This window comes from Corvus kubaryi, unplaced genomic scaffold (genome assembly GCF_017639235.1).
Source record: "Corvus kubaryi isolate FWS band 111438036 unplaced genomic scaffold, C.kubaryi_AGA036_p1.0 37392, whole genome shotgun sequence".
Lineage (NCBI taxonomy): Eukaryota > Metazoa > Chordata > Aves > Passeriformes > Corvidae > Corvus > Corvus kubaryi.
The window spans coordinates 7451259-7468646 of NW_024581131.1; the positions used below are offsets into that span (position 1 = coordinate 7451259).

The window sequence follows — 17388 nt, forward strand, 5'->3', positions numbered from 1 at the left end:
AGATGAGCTGCTTAGTGCACCCATATTTTTGTACTGCAATAGGCAGAACTGTGACTCCAGTGCTGCAAAGGGTTATTGGCTGTCATCACCAGCTCTTTGAACTATAGATAGCTGCCTTGAAGCATGTGCTAACCAGATGCAACAAACTCCATGTATTCTCGGTGCCCACCTCCCTGTTCCGCATTTACAAGAGTATCTGAAAATCACTGTCCTTCCATCTGCTGATGGTGAGGAGATGCTGGGACAGCTTGAAACCAGTTTGCTGTGGGATGCACAAGTTAGTGTAGTACACGAAGGAAACAAGAAATGCTCTTGGGTGGAGGATATGTGCTCATTTAAAGGCACTAAAGCACTGAGACCCCAGGTGTTGATTGCAAGCAAGTCAGCAAGCAAAGGCCAGGGCAGCAGCTCAAAAGAAGGAAACGTGGGGAATGGTTCCTGTGGAAGATAGTTAGTACATTACTACCCTCCAGACACCATTCCTGGCATGCTGGTGCACCTGCAAGTGTGATACTTCTCATGTCACAGCTAAAATTCTGACACCAGGGAAGGACGTGGAAACATTTAAGCAAAGATGAAACATATTTAGCAGGATCTTCTTTTCATACTGTTGTTTAATGTCATGGAAACCTTCATCAAAATTTGAAAGGAGCAATATTTAGGAAGAATTTTGCTGCAAGAGAAAAAAAACAATCATGACCCAACACACTGAAGGGGTCATCAGCTTGGAGAGACAGATGTCTGGCATCATGTGATGCTACAGTGCTCTGTGTCTCTTCATTCCTAGGGCCATCCCAGGTCTAGGACAGGCTCCTGCCCTAATTCAGAGGTGTCCCACTGTGGCTTCAGGTAATGATGGCCTGCCCGTAGCTTGATGGGCTGTTCTTACAGCCAGGGACAGAATGTCTCAGCCTGTGCCTCAGGAATGCTTACAGACATGAAGGTGTTTACCACCTAGGTGTTTCTTTGGCTGTTTCCAGCTGCTCAGCCTCCACGTAGGGCAAACAAAAAGGGACCAAGGATCTGTTCTAGGCCAAGAGTTGGATATATTCACAGTTATCTTAGATCAAAGATACCTTGAAAAAACCAATACAATTCTAGGCTGATTGTTGTTCAGAGAGGACTCTGCTTGCCACCCATCTGCAGCCCTGCAAGGTAGGTATCAGTTAGACAGAGAAGGGGGATGTTTTCTAAAGAATTAAACATCAAAATCTTTCTGGAAAGTGATGTTCAAGAAGGTGGCCTGAAAGGTTGATTCTTAGCAGCAGTTTTACACTCCACTGTAAATTTGTTTATTTGAAAGCACACATTTCCATGGTAAAGCACTGCACAAGTCTTTGAAGATACTTTGAATACAGGGTAAGTAAAACAAAGACAAATAAAGTTCACTTCACATTTTTTTTACCTTCTTCAAAATAGGAATAAAACTATTTTTCATATTATGCAGAAGCTGTTGGTAAATGATTTAGCCAGTATTTTAAGAAGCAAGTCCATGATGTCTCACAAACCATTCCCACCACACAAAGTGTCTGGCCAAATGTCTGGCCAGTTGGGGACTGCGCACTGGTTTGGAAAGCTTCTCCTCTGACTGACAAGAAAAGCCAGTAAGCATTCCGTAAAAATTTGCAACTGAGAAATACTTCTGTGCTTGCAGAGCTTCCCAACTGGCAGAGCAGTCACCTGGTGATGCTGGGAAATCCAGTTCAAGTCCCACTTGCAGCTATCTGTAAATTCCTTAATTGGTAAATAATAACTGTTCAGCCAAAACCGGCGTATACAACCGACATCTTCTCTCTTCCCTAAATTTTTCACACACTCTAAGAAAAGGAGGCATGCTGCTGGAGAACAAGTTGCGTGCAGCTGTCAGAGAAATATTTCCAGCTGTGCATTTATTTTGCTGATCCTGGTTAATTTGGCTAAGACAGGAATTCCTGAGTGGTGAGCTTGTTCTCTTTGAATACTACACCTGTATGCAAATTCTAGATTCATGTCCATTCATGTGTTTATTGCTTTTTTTTTTCAAATTCCCAACTCAACTATAATCTCTCCTTCACACACACACAAAAAAAGTTGCTAAAAGCATGACAAAATATTTCTTCTGAGAAGGAAAGTATTAGCAAATTAATAGGCCTTAAGTGATTGTAAGCCAAGGAATTTTCAATGAAAGGGAACAGAACTTCTCTGTGGTCTCACATGCAAACTTCCTTTCAAAAGGGCTAAATGCTGGAGATGCCCATCATTAAAATATTTAGCTGTATTTCACTACTTTCTGCATATATAAATACATTCTTCTCTCAGCTCAGATGAAGAGATTAGCTAGGTGGTATGAAAAGAGATTTTCTTGGCTTATATGGGAAGTGTAGATGAGGGCAGTAAACATGAAATTTAAGTAGTGGTGGATGCATGAGTGAAGATGTCTTTATTCTTGTGCTGAAGCCCCCAAGTCATGCCAGCAGATGCACATGGACAGGCCCTTGCCTAGTCTTGCTGTCTCACTGACTCATGCTGGGGATTCACAGTTCTGACACCTTTTGAAAACCAGTATTAAGGGTCTCATGTTGCAAATTGTTGGGAAATCTAACTATTGCAAACTTCATAGGGCATGTAGGGCACCAGAAATGAGATGGGAGGTTTACTGATCTCCCAGAAATAGCCTTTACTATTTCTGTAGGAGGAAAAAAACTCAGTTTCAGCTACATGTCAACACACAGGTCAGGAGTGGACAGGATAATAGACATTCTTACCTCAGTTTTTGCTTAGATTTGTTTTAAGGATTTACTTTCCCTCACAGAGATATAAAAAAAGTTATACCCCAACATTAATTCTTTTTCCTATCTCGGAATTAGGTGTGCAGACAGTAGCTACAATCATGGCTCAAGATTGTGTCTCTGAACACGGAAAAGTCAAGACTGTAATGTCATTTTATGTTACTGAAGCACTGGTGGCTGTAAGTCAATGAATATCTGGGTTTTTCATATAAAAGCAGGCATATGCGTGTGCATGCATATAAGTATAAAGCTTCCTGATGTGAAAATTTGAATGTAAAACATCAGATGCCTAAGTAGCAGGATGAACACTAATACAACAGATGAACACTAATTTAACAACTGCAAGCCTTCACTACTGTAAAGGTATTAGTGTTAGGAGAAGAACATATGAAAAAGGAAAGCTCTGCAACTAAAGGAGGCTTTGTAATTTCTTTCCAGTTCACAGTATTACCTCCACTGTCCGCTACCTCGAGCGATCTGATCTAACTTTGAAACTAGCTATGCTTGGAGCAGAAGATCAAACTGGCAGGCCTCCAGAGGATCCCTCAAACTTCAGAAAATAATTATTATATATTTCTAATGAAGAATTCAGCAGATCCAAATTCAGTCATACAGGAAACATACAGGATTTGAAGTGAACATTACTTCCATTCCCTTACTCTACCTAATTTATCAAGGTTCTGCACTTTCTTGATGTCCAGTTTTTCTCTCAAGTCCATTTATCTTACAACTGTGAGGAAAACTTCTGCAAAAGAAAAAAGGAAACAATTGAGCCATTTCAGCAAGAATCCAATCTTTGTTCCAGGACCCTCCAGCATTTTCTTTTTCCTGTGAGGATGAGTGCATACCATATGAAATACACTCTAACCTCCTGACCAACAAAACTAAACACCACTTCCGAACACGTGTTCCTGAGTTTGGAAAACATGATTAGTTGGAGCAGGATCAATAAAAAGCTAAATTAGAGAATACTTCCTTTCTTCTCAAAAGATCACACACAAACGTGATTGGGTTTTATAATGTGACAATGTCTGGAAGATCATTTGACCTTGTAAAATGAGTTTCTTCTGAGAAGTGGAATGCTTTTAGCGGAAGTCAGGAAAAGATCCTTTGCAAACAGCAGGGAGAGGATGGGGGTTGATAGAACAAAATAAAAATGTGATTAAAGACAGGTGGCACCCTTAATTTCAGTTTCTCCAAGTTTAATGAAAAATCTGTGTCACAGCCCTAACAGAGTTAAAAATTAATGGCCCATTGTTAGCCAGTTTTCAGAAAAAAGTGAGAATTTGCTCACCCTGGTATTCTGCAATATCTGACAACCATGCATAAGGATGGGCAGAACGGGGAAATATTAACAGGAAAATAACTAGGGAAATAAAAAGCTGGAAATATTAATAGGACAGGTACAAATGGAAAAACAAGAGTACCTATTCATATAGAGGAAGATTAAAGAGTACACCAGAAAATTTATATTGATACTAGCAAAAAGAATAAAAATGATATCTAATGACACCAACCCTTGCATCAAAAGAGTTTGACCTGTAGCTTGGATGAAGAACATTCAAATATAAAAGGATGTTACACAATAGTGCAGCAAGAGAGCTGGCAGCAAGCAGAAACTAGAAGATGTGATTAACATAATGGAAATACAGAATCATACAGGATTTGAAGTGAACATTACGCTGAAACAAGGCTACAGAAGACCACAAACACTGTGGTGAATGAGCATAAAGTCTAAGTGAGGGGATCCACTAAGGAGAGGAAGAAAATGGGCACAAGTCCAGTGGTTTTGTAGAAGTTGTCTTTTGTTCTACACTGTCCAAGAAGGCAAAAAGGGGAAAAAAAAAAAAGAGAAAAAAAAAAAAAATCGCTCTAAGCCAAACTTTCCTCTCTTTGGAGGAAAACAATGCAGCAAGTGGATAAAAAAGTGAAGGAACACAAGTGCCACAAGTTTTAGAGAGTTCTTAATAATGTGGACTGCTAATGGAGACTGCTAATGGTTTCACTATAAAATAGACAGCCATCCCCCTGGAAAAAGGGCAAAATGAGTCAAATGTGCAGGCAGAAATGAGGCTGCAGTTCAGTGTGCCCAATCTTCACAGACTCTGCACAACTACACTTTGCAGCTTCCCCAGACTCCAACTGAACTGGTACAAGACAGACCACTGCTAGTGCAAGGAGTAAAGCTGAGTATGTATCTCAGAACAAAAACCTTCCTCAGGAACATCCCTAAGGTGTCCAAAAAATTGCCTACACAACACTGCAGAAGTGTGGCCCATGCTCTTATTTGAATGTAAAACAATTTTCCTTTAAAGAGCCTGTATTTTAAGACTGTTAGTTTCCTTCTCAGAGCACTTCAACAGATACAATCAATAACTCCTAAAATATTCACAACAATAAGACAATCAAAAAGATACTGCAACTGTATTGATTTAAGCAAGACAACCTTTCAAACCATTTGACTGTCAATGGCATGTGGGTCCTTAAAGAATTATGCATGTGAAAACTTGTTTCATATTAAATGTTTGAACATTCTGAACATTTGCAAATCCAGAAGAAGTAAATTTATGGCAGCAGTGGTTTCCATTTGATCAACATAAAGGTCAGAGAATAGATAGACAGGGTATGTTATTAAAACAAGCTATAAACACTGTAAATGTTTCCTTGACAATGTCATGTAGTTTTTCCTCTGAGCAGGAAGTATCCCAGCTATGCCAACACAAATGTCGGGTTCCAGGGCAGGAAATAACTGTGTCCAGAAAAATTAGCAGGACAGTGTACTCCATTTAAAAGAATCTTTGAAATGAGATTCCTCACAAATGTTAAAACCCAGAATCTCAAAAAAGGCAAAACTCAATTATTTAACTTCTTACCTGCATTTTTTAAAAATTACACAATAATAAACAGCAACTTCATGGGATGTGGGTAACATTGCCTTATACACACTTTTCTGCTTACAATTTGCTGTGAACTAAAGCAGCAGAGAAAGAGAACTTCATGCCAAAGAAAGAGTTTCCTAAGGGTTTCATTCAGAGTTGGTTGAATCAGAGGGCAGCCATTTTGGTTACTTTAATGAGCTTTGGTTCATGTCCTAACAATACAGACGAACCTGAGAGGTTCCCATGGGATTTATACAGGGTATTGTGGGCCACAAACACATTAGACTGGTCAAATTCTATGCCAGGTTTTAAACAAAGACCAAGAAGTAGTTGGAGATTCTCATGAGCCAAAGGAAAGTGAATGGCATAGACCACACAACCATGTAGCAATTTTTCTCCAGAATGCTTAATATATCCACTCTGCAGGAAGGGATTTTTGCACCTCCAACCATTTTATAAATACTAAAAGACCTGGCTAATAAGGGAACAATAGTTCTAATCTACAGCACATGGCCAAAATGGTGAATGGAATGTAGTTAGGGAGTGGCTAGGGAGTGGTGTAAACCTGCGGCTGGAATACGCTCCCTGCGGAAGCTGCACTGGCGCAGTGGATACACGCAGGATTATAGACACTGTGATCACCACCCTGTCTGTTGGGAGCACAGGAACCACAGCCTTGGCAGCCCCATCTTCTTTCACAAATGCTCCCCAGTGGAAGAGATTTTTTTTGGAGGTCTGCAACACAGAAAGCCTCTCTCCTCAAGTTCTGCTCTCAACTCTCCCTTCCTTTAGCATGGAAAAGTGACGTCGTTTGGTCAGCTCCTGCACATCCCACAGGATTTCAACCTTAATTAGTCTTGAGCAAGTACAATACTGTGTGCAACCAAGTATTCTTTCACAAAGTGAATTCTTTCATGAAGATATCAGCATGTTACTCTCTTTCAACAGGCTGCACACCAAAATCATTTCCCCCAGTGTAAAAGGAACAGGGCTTTCAAATATGCTTTGAAATTCCACCTACTTTGACATATATAGAAAGTATTTCTATCATTTGCAGAATATTTTAATTTGCTTCTTAGCAGGACAGAGGATTTCACTACCTCAGAGAAAAAAAAAAGTGCTTTTAAAGTTACATTTCCAACCTCTAGAACAAGGTTAATGTATATTCTTTTTCTAATGCTAAGATTCAAGGTACTCCAGATGGCATTAGTGAGATCTGTGTAGAGTATAATTATGCTACCCGTACTTTTCTTCACGCTGCTTCAAGAATCCTGGCAATAAACACAGCCACATTCATGCTGGAAATACTTTTGATATGAAACAAGGTGAAAGGAGGACAAACATTTGATACACCTTCATAAGACAGAATCTACTTTACACAGAAGTCTAAATGTCAGAGAGGCAACAATCCACAATCAGTACAATAGCAGTTGGAAGGTTAATACAGCTCTGTATATGCCAGTTTGCCTCTTTCACTTCATTAAAAAGTTGGATGTCTACTCACCAGTTTCCTAGGGGAAAGATGTTCATCCAGAAGCAGCTCTCCATCATCTTTAATCAGTGGAATGGGATTTGGGTTGCCTTGCCAATTCAAATCAGTCTCCTGGTCTGCAGATGAGCCCAGATGAGAAACTCTGTCAGGATTCAACTTCAGGTCCATCTCAACATGCTTTGAACAAAAGGGTAACAAGCAGTCTGATTTTTCTACCCATATTTATTATTTTCCTGTCAGCAAAATCTATTTTGACTCCTATTGCAAGACAGAAAATGCCTATGGAGATGCAGGTTTCTTTAATCAGCACAAACCCAAAGCCATGCATTACATAACATATATTCTTCCTTTTCTTCACCCTCAAGAGCTACCCGAGTCCCACACCTCATTCAGCTTTGAGTGTAAGCTTTAACAGCAAACTATTGTTCGCAGGTATACAAGAAGCCAGGCATACCTATAGCTCTGTACAAAGAAGAAAGTGAAGAACAAACAGCTCAGGGCACTAGTCCTTTCCAGCCTTCTCACTACTCCACTCATCCTTCTCCAGTGTCAGTGAGCTTCCCATCCACACAGGCTCCCCACCTACCCATCTCCTCTCGAGAAACGTGAACAACATTCAGCAAAACTCTGCTGGACTCCAGACTGTAAGTGCCAGTACCAAGGCACACCACCACCTCTCTCTAGCATTCTGAGCTCTGCCTGCAGGTAGCATGGACAGAACCTGTCTGTATTTGCTGTCCTAAATGAAACATCCCAGCACTGTTACTGACTGTAGGTTAGGCAGGCCATGACTACTGACTTCTAGTTTTGAAGACAGTCTTGGAAAAAATAAATTTAAAATACTATTTAAACAAAACTGTGTATGCTTCAAGTGAAATGAAATACAAAATTTGAAGACGAAGCACTTCAATTGTGGTCATTCTTCAATTCTCAAAGATATCACTTTCACAGAAATATTAACAATTAACTTTGAAATATGAGAGTAAGCATATGTACACTCATTAGAGTCAAAAAGCAATCTGCTGTACCCAAGTGGTACAAGCATTACTGTGATTTATACAGCTATTTACTACTACTTGGCAAGAAGGAAGTGTCACAGCTGGAAACACTGCTGTAACAACAAAAGGCTAGACTAGAGAAAAGCCGTCTTGCTCTGCTGAAGGGACACCTGCAGTTTTGTTCTGTTCTCCACTGTGAAGCAATATTTATTCTTAGTGCTGGAAAAGTAATTAAATGATCAAGCTAATCATAACTGGCTGACAAAGCATCAGTGGTGGCCAAGACCTGAGAATTACCACTTTCCTTCCTCCTCATACTAATAAACAGTTAAACACAGGAGTAACTTCTGTTAGGACAAATAGGAGTTCTGGCTGCTCAGCTGATCATCTGTACTTGAGAGGACTGACTCGGTAGAAGGTGAGGGAGGTTTGGATCAAAAAGACTTCTTCCTCTGACTACTCAAGTCCAGTCAAAATTCTTCACTTGCACAAGCTAAGGAAATTCAAAGGACACAGTACTGTCAGGAAAAATAGCAGCCCTTATCCAAACAAAAACAGCAACAAAAACTTGATGACACACCAAACCTCTTCCTGCAGAATCTCCTACATTAGGAAGGGAAGAACCAAACCCTCTGATTCCTAAGCGCTCCTTCTGTAGACTCATCAGGCCAGAAGAAGCCCATAGAAAGCAAACCCTATTTTTTCCAGGTCACTGCACCTACCTGGCAAGCACTCCTACAGGAGAAGCTGACTGCTCAAATGTGCTACACCGAAGCTACAGAATATTCAATGCCTAAAAAGTATGTTCAACACAAATTCTTCAGAGTCACACAACTCCTTTCAAACTTTCTTACTGGCTTACAATAGAACCACCACAAAGTGAATTGAGTAGTGATACTTGCAGCTTCTAAAACCTCAGTATGCCTACAGTAGTGTAAGGACAACTTTCATACTTCAGCCCATTAGGAGGGAAAAGAGACCTCAAAAACACTGTGTCTTGCATTTTACAAGAAAAGTTATAATAGAGAAATTTCTATTACCTGTTTTTTTTCTAACAAATTCTAGAATTTCTCAGACTTTATTCCCCTACTTTCTTTAGAACAGATCAGTATGATTCAGCCAGTATAGAGTTGCAAGCGTCATCAGTTATCCAAGAAAATTAAAGAACCTTTTGTGAGATGAAGATCTTCTGGTGTTGTCATTATTTTCCTAAGAAGGAATTATCTTGGTCAATAACTGACTTGGAGTAGAATATCTGTCACATAAATTCTGGAATCCTTTGCCAGTTGCACAAGACTTGTATTGGATTGTGTGCAAGTACTGGTGGTTGTTTCTAATTCAAGTGAGGATTGTTATTATCCAGAGATAATCACATATGTTATCAGAGCCAAGTGGAGCAATAGTCAGAGAACACTGATGTAATGTGTGAGTGCAAACATAGCGAGATAAGAGCAGGATTTTGTGGATGTGGGCTGCAAAGTGTTAACACGCTTGCATAAAACAAATTACTGTTCTCCCCTGTTGGGCCATCACCACCACATTTCAGAACATCCTCAAATCTTTGAAACATGTTGATACAGCATTTACTTTAGGCTTGACAGGGAGATCAATTTGTGGCTTAATATCTGAAGTAATACTTTGTTTTATACTTCCTGCTATTGATCTGCTCTTGTAATTATTGTAACATTGGATTAGTGAGGAGAAAAGTATTTTCATTACAAATTGTTTGGGATCAAGCTGAATTATTGTCAGCAAGCAAAACTATTTTTTACATGTTTCTATCACTTCAAAGCTTTCTCCAGGGAATAAAGAATCTCCTCCTGAACACGGATCAAAATAACATGCTCAAAATGAGATTGTAGAAAAATCAAGAGTGCAGGAATTCTAGTGGTGAGGTGCCAATCTTTTGTAAAATCCAGGAACCTCTGAAATCTCCAGCACTGTGTAGGAGCAAGAAAGGGGCCTGGCACAAAATTTGTCCTCCTAGAGACACAGCAGTCACATTGCTCATTTCCATCAGGTCCATCTGATAAACCTAAGGCTCTGCCAAATGCACAGGACAAGCCAACACTGACCCAAACTAATTTTAGCTTCAGTGGGACAGCTTACAGGGACTGGAAAGACTTTTGGTGTCACTGAAGAGGTCTGAAAATCCACAAATCTGAAGATTTCCCTCATGGAGAAGATGGCTGCATTGGATATATATTGGACCTATGTGCTGAACAGAACCATTCCTGCTGTGCTTTGTGGCACCCGCAAGGATGGAACCTAACTGCACCTAGCACAAACCTGCAGTGAATCCCGTGGGACAGCAGAGCAATACCAGTAAGCACATGAGAGTGTCAGGGGAAGAGAAGATGGCTGGGAAATAATGGAGTTTTATAGTGCCTGTGAACAACGAGAAGAATAAAAGAATGAAAGAAACAAATAAAGTAGCTTTTGCAGGATTTGCATCAGAAGTCTTAACTTGGCAGACTCTTATGTGTGTGGACAACTAGAAGCAAATAATCATTGAGTGCAGGCGAAATCAATGACCAGAACAGTGAGATGGAAGATTTTGAATTCTACAAAGAGTTAATTTGCCAACTTTCTCCACTGCTGCCACTCTCCTTACCCAAGCAAGTGTGTGTGATCATGGTAAGCTATTCAATTCACAGACATGTTCTGACAGTTCATTAAAAACTGCAGGACATTTTCAACATTTATAAATACCAGTAATAAAGACCATTATTAAAATTAAATGATCCTTGGAACAACATGTTATTTAAAATCCCCTCAGAATACCGTAATTTGCTAGAAAGAAATTGGCAGAGAACAGTTATTTGATGTTCTTAGGGTCTGACTAACTGGTAAGACTCCAAGATTTTATTTTTCTGCTACAAGATTTATCGAAGAGTCAGAGATAGGATTGCGTATTCTTCATTAAATATATATTAATATGCATTTCAAATTCAAATGTTTGATTCAATATTAATTACAGCTTCTTAAGACCAGGAAAGAACCTCTGAATTGTGTGACTAGGCATGATAATTTCTAATGCAGCCTTCACAACATTACCTAAAGAGCTTGTCCAAGCAATTAACTTACTGTTTAAAACCAAAAGAAATCCCCAAACAACAGCAATTAATCGAGAATTACTCTAGAAAAGGCATATACCTCTATATATTAACATCCCATACAAAATGGAATCTCTACTGCCTTAGTCCAGCTTCTCAACCAGCATCCCCTCCTGCTCTGTGGCTACTCATGCCTTCACTGGACAGGAAAGGTGACATTTCAGTGGGGGTACTGCAACTTCTGAGCCCTTACCTGTATGTCACCAGACAAAAATTTCTCTAGAAAAAAACCCCATTTGAGAACCACTGTGCTATCCATCTCTCTATGACAGGAAGCTTGCACTGCAGACTTCCATTTCTCTTGTCTTGCGTGATATAATTTTTGTCTGTTTAATTCAGAATCACAAATTACAGTGGTGCCCATACTGTTACCACTGACACAGAACGAAAACAAAGAATTCTGTATTTACTACGGATTTGACAAAATGTTTGGTTTACAAGTCCCAAGGGAACTATGAGTGCCCTTTTAAAGTGTAATTTTGTGCAAGTGCACTGCAGATAACCTCATCTGGAAAATAACTGTTTGGGCAGCTGGAATTTACTATGATGTCATCAGGAAACTACTGTTACAATAATCCACCCATAATGGCAAAAACAGTTCCTGCAACATTCATGTAATATAAAGCATCCTGCAACACATCAGTCTATTTTAGCAGGTGCAACTTCTAGAAAGCTGAAAAATAAAACACCAGTCCTGTTATTAATATGACTTTTTTGTGTGTGTGTGTATGACTAAACAGTCTGATTTTAATCTTCCGGTTTTGTTAAGCAGAACAAGGTAACAACTACTTCAGTAATGCTACATTAATATCAAGGGATCATGCAAACACTATAAAGAGCATTCATAAATATTCTGCTTCTGTGCCCCACTAAAGAAAAAAAGCTTTTAAGAGAAAGCTGAAATATTAAGATAACAATATCCCACTTGATATAATTAAAAATTCACTGACTTTAATGACACTGAATGACTCGAATGCTCACAATGATATTTTTGGGTAACTGTTCAATTTGAGGCCTTGGTTCAAGCATCTGAATGTGCAGACAAAGCAAGTGTACTGACTTATCTCATTTGTTTACCTTCCTCATTTATGGTTTCAAAAGCTGTAAGAGTGTTCTGACAGTTCTTTGCTATTACATATAAATCCTGCTCTATAATTACCACAACCATGGCAGGTGAGCCTTGGGATCTGTGTCCCACAGACTCCTCAGGAAAAGCTCTTGGGAGCTTTTTGGACTTTGTGATACCCCCATGCATGGAGCTGAGTTCAGACTGTGCTGTCACTCAAAGCAGCAGTGATCCCAGAGAAAAAAATGCATGCTACAAACCCAGACACCATTGAGATAAAAGATGTCTAATATTCTTTGAAAACATAACAGTAATAATAAAAAGGCAATGCCTTTAAATGTCACCCATTTATCCTTTGTATATCTACAGATTCCATATAGATATATAAATATACTAATTTCATAATTACAATTGCATATATAAGACTTTCCCCCTGAGATCCTGCTGAGCAGGGTGATGAAAAATGTTTTATCATGTGAGCTGGAAATACCCCTATAATAAATAATTCTGGAGCTAGCTTGCCAAAATTTTTAAGGGAACTTCCCCTTCTTACCATCCAGGACCAAAGTCCCTTCAGAGTGGGCACCTCCAGTGATCCCATGGGTGCCCCTCTTGGCTCCCTGCACACCCCACACTCACACAATCAGACAGGGTTTCCTTACCAGCTCAGGCCTGGGTTTCCCACAGCAGATGTCTGGATCCTTAAAAAAATTTAATCATGGCACAGTAATGCAGAAACAGCTGGAGCTGGTGCCTTTAGGGACGGACCCTCAACAAAGGAATCCCTGGGTTTTGTACCCTCCATGCCTGTGACAGTCTGGGGTCTCCCTGCTGAGTCCTTGGCTCCTGCTGTGTCCAAGTCCCCGGTCACCTGGCTGGTGCCACAGGTCCCTCTGCCCTCTGTGGTGCAAAGGGTCAGCACCAGGTCAGAGCCCCTTTCCTGGGGCTCCCACCATGCTCCCACCCACGGCACAACCTGCAGCTCCCAGGGCAGCTGCACACCCAGCTACCTGCTCTCAGTGTATTGCTCAACAAAATGTCCTCATAGCATGATATAAAAGCAGATCACTCTCTATTATATGGTTCTATTACATGTCAAAGAAAAAATAAACCGAAGTCCAATCAATTGGTTTTAGTTTTTAGAGTCCTATGGTGGAAGGGGGTCAGTGGTAATTTCTGTCTGGCTACAAATGATCATTGATTCTCTCTGCAGTGCAAGTCTCCAGACAGTGGCTATAGATGAGTATGGATTATCTAAATCATTAGATGAAACTGCAAGATGCTACAGATTGAGTGGTTTTCTTCATATACAGGTGAACTTCCTGCTGTAAGAAAATGTCTCAAGACACTCTTCTGCTATCTGTCCCCACAATGAGCCCTAGAAAAGCAAAGCAGAGAGTAGGATGTGGGGATAGCTGGTGAACAACAAGGGTTATGGAAAAACAGAGCTCCAAGGTACCAACGCCTTCACTCTCAGCAGGTTGCCAAATGCACTTAGGATTGTTTCAGTGGACTAGATAACAGTAAGTCCCTCACCATTTTATCAAGGTAGCCAGAGATCAGGAAACCAGATTTGGCCCTCCATGGCCACAAGCTTTTATCCAACAGTATCCAGATGTTAAACAAGGGAGAAACGAGGCTGGTCTACTTAAAATCCTCTCATCCTTATGCAGGGGTCCTGTCATGGATAGCTAATGACAAGGTACGCAGGAATCAACGTATCTGTGCTTGTCACACACACAGATCCTGCCTTAAATGCAAATGTCACAGGAAGATGTATTTACCTTCCTTGCATTTAAAAGGCATAATTCAGCATTTACTTAAAAATTCAGATGCTAGGCATGTTACTAGACATACTAAGAAAGGATGTAAGCAAAGCAAGAATCAGTATCTTTTCAAGATGAACAAATATATTCTAACCCATGGACTCAGAACTAAATGACAGTCCAAAGCTGCAGAGAAAAAAAACTCTATGGTTTTGGTCTTCACAGCACTTTAAAGTATCCACCATTTAGCAGCATTTCCAGATTTCAGCTAAGAAAAGGACAAAAAAAACAGACCTTTTTTTCCCAGCTACTATTGCATTGCATTTATGAGCCTTTTGAAATACAAACTTCTACGCAGGATGAAAATGCATCATATATGGCATTTCTGAGTTTCAACATACTCTGGTTGTCCTCAAACAATTTTCAGTCCATTTTGTTTGGTAATTAAGCTATTTGAAGCAAGAGATTCCTTCCTGGCCTGCAAAGCCGTTTGAAGAGCGGCTGGGAAGTTTCTGATTTCCGGTGTGTTGTCCACATGGGACAGATTGTATAAAAAGAGATAGGTTCTAGATGAACTTGTAGAAAAATAGTGAACAGTGGATGATGCCACAGGAGCTTATTTAGTAACAGACATTGCCAAAATTTCAGCAAGGGCAGAAGACTCACAGTGAAAAGGACCTTGAGAAATCAGTTTGGGCTACTGATGAGGCGGCATCATAACTGTCCTGCTGGGCCAAGGCAGATCTCCAGCTAACTACTGTAGTCAGAAACAGACCCTTTAGAAACAGTATCAGAACAGTATCAGGAGCAGAGGTTGTCCAAAGTGATCCTTGCCCTGGCATGCTGCTGTAACTTCTGGCAATCAGTATCTCCCAGTCCAAAAGGTGAGCTGTGTCCAACAGCTGGGGAGGTGTATGGGGAAGCAATTATTTGTCATGTTTCCAGACATGACAAATAGTCATCCAATGACTAAAGTAGACACAGAAATTTTATCAGGAAGCAGTTTTAAAAACTGAGAAAGTGCATTTTTGCATTATATTTATTTAAATTGTGGAAGACAGGCATAGGTTGCTTGGAGGCTAAAATTAGAAATTAGGTCAACAGCAGTTAAAATTGTGGAGGATACATCCAACTGTCCATGCCATTCTTTAAGTTATAGCTTTCTTTTGCATAATCTCATTTCATCTCCTCTTCTCTCTGAAGAATTTCATGGCAAGAATTTCAGTTCTGCCATTTACCCTCCAGGATGATCAACTTTGCACATAAGATTCAAGATACGGCCATAGAGACAGTACATGAACCTCCACTGTTTTTAATTCCTATTCTCAGAAGTTTTAACACTGTTTGTCTGTTTTACCAGCTGCAAGATTATATTTTCAGATAACAAACACAATAGCTGAACGCTCTTTCCCAAGTAACAATAATTTACTTAAGCCCCTTCATTCTATATTTTTCTTTTCCCCACTTTGAACTTGGGTGGATACTCCATTAAAATAAAGCAAACCCATGCCCAATCACCACGTATGTTAGGAACACTGAAAAAACAGAAAAAAAGAAAACCAAAGTAGTTTTAGGACTCCATTCTAAAAACTAATTTAGAATTAAAGATGTAAAATATGCAAGATAAACAGACAGTTTGCTATACTTTGAATACTGCTTCCAGATGTGAGAAGCTGTAGTCAAAGAAATGTGTGCTTTCTGAATTTATTTTTTTTTAATATCAGATAATGTTTCTTTGAACTAGCCAGGGTCCACAGTCTTTTTCTTTTAATGCAGACACACTAGTATTTATTGCATCTGCCATGGCAAGTCTGGTCTTCTGATTTGTATTATAGCAAGCACTTGTGACCCTACTGATATAAAATAGGTTTTGCTTGCAATTTTTTTTCAAGCCCACATGTGACTCCATAGAAAGTATAAAAACACTAACCATTATTTTAGCAAACTAAAATTATGCAGATATATCTAAATAATTAATTTCTGTGAAAAGCTCATGAATTTTCCAATTGAAAAAAATAACCTCCTCATAATTCCTCACAAATAAATATTCATCCATTCCCATTAGCAACAAACATAGTGATCCCAGATTTATGGTATAAATATGATATGTTACTATGTTGCTGCACTTTTATACTACTTCAAACATTGAGGATAAATGTGATTTCTTTAACTGTGTCCCCTAAGGAACTTCAGTTAGAAAAGCACATGCATCATCATCAATAATATCATTCCAGTCCAGTGCTAAACTCACATCTGGTCTCACATGAAAAAAGCACCCTGCTTTATATAGGATCAGGTCCCTTGAATGGTGTAAGAACAGGCTGATGGCATCCCAGGCCATGGGCAGAGCCTGTTCTTTCACTGACAGCAGTGTACAAATAGCAAACTGAGCTGCTCACGGGTAGATGTATCCATATATCAATCCCTTGAGAGGTCAGACCCCCAGGAGCACAGTCATTCTCAGTGGTAAAGCCAAGAGAGAGAACACAAAGTCCAGGAAAAAAAATCACCACAACCTCCGTAACAAAACCTGTTAATGCCAGCAACTCTGAAATCTGACATGCCTGAACACTGTAGTTTTAATCCAAAATTTTAGGTGAATTGAAACCAGAAAAAATAACATGAAGAAAAAGAATGCCATTAAATGGGAGCATAATTTTAAAAAATTCTGAGACATTTTCAGTCATTTGTACATTTGAAATTACTTTACCTTTTCTTCCAATGCCACTGCTGTTCTGCATCATTTGCCATTCCTCTCCTACAGAGATTTTAATTTAGTAGTCACAGCTGCTTATCTTCATTTATCTTGACTGACAGGTGCTCATAGTGTTATTTAATTGTTCCATGTCCTGCTAAAACAACAGTAAGAACACAATATCCAAGAGAACAAAAACCAAAACAAACCCAAGAGATTCTGAGCATTTAACAATTAATAAAAAGAAATACTTTATTCACTGTAGCAGCAGAAGTCCATGTTCAATAGGGCTTAAAAGTGGAACAGGACACGAAGCAGTGGAGCCTAGAAGAGCTTAATGAAAGTGTAACTCATTACAGTTCCCAAAGAGACCATGAGAAGGTGAAGGACTTGATAGAGAAGAATCTACATAGTTGGGGGAAAAAAAGTTTTTTACTGAACAAAAAGAACACTGATTTCCTGGTAGGAGTAAGTTGATTCTGTGTTAGAGAAAACATTGCCATTGGGGTAGCATGGGATAAAAGGTTAATGTCAACATTTAGCATACTTTCACTGTATCAGTTGTCAGAAAATGTTGCTATGTAAAAGCAGTCAAAATGGAAAATAGT

General features: G+C 39.5%; 1 protein-coding gene across 5 annotated transcripts in view; it reads right to left on the reverse strand.

Annotated features, from left to right (window-relative positions):
• Positions 1-17388, reverse strand: part of LRRC56 (leucine rich repeat containing 56) — a 60245-nt gene that overhangs the window by 41952 nt on the left and 905 nt on the right. For 2 of the 5 annotated variants that reach the window (XM_042038317.1, XM_042038316.1), the window contains 2 exons: positions 16796-16934; positions 7152-7316 (listed from right to left, as the gene is read on the reverse strand). In XM_042038317.1, the coding sequence (XP_041894251.1) occupies positions 7152-7307 (156 nt within the window). In that variant the 5' untranslated portion in view covers positions 7308-7316; positions 16796-16934. Of the gene's footprint in view, positions 1-7151; positions 7317-9177; positions 9343-16795; positions 16938-17388 lie in introns of those variants that run through there. The other 3 variants (XM_042038320.1, XM_042038318.1, XM_042038319.1) reach the window with 3 other exon arrangements.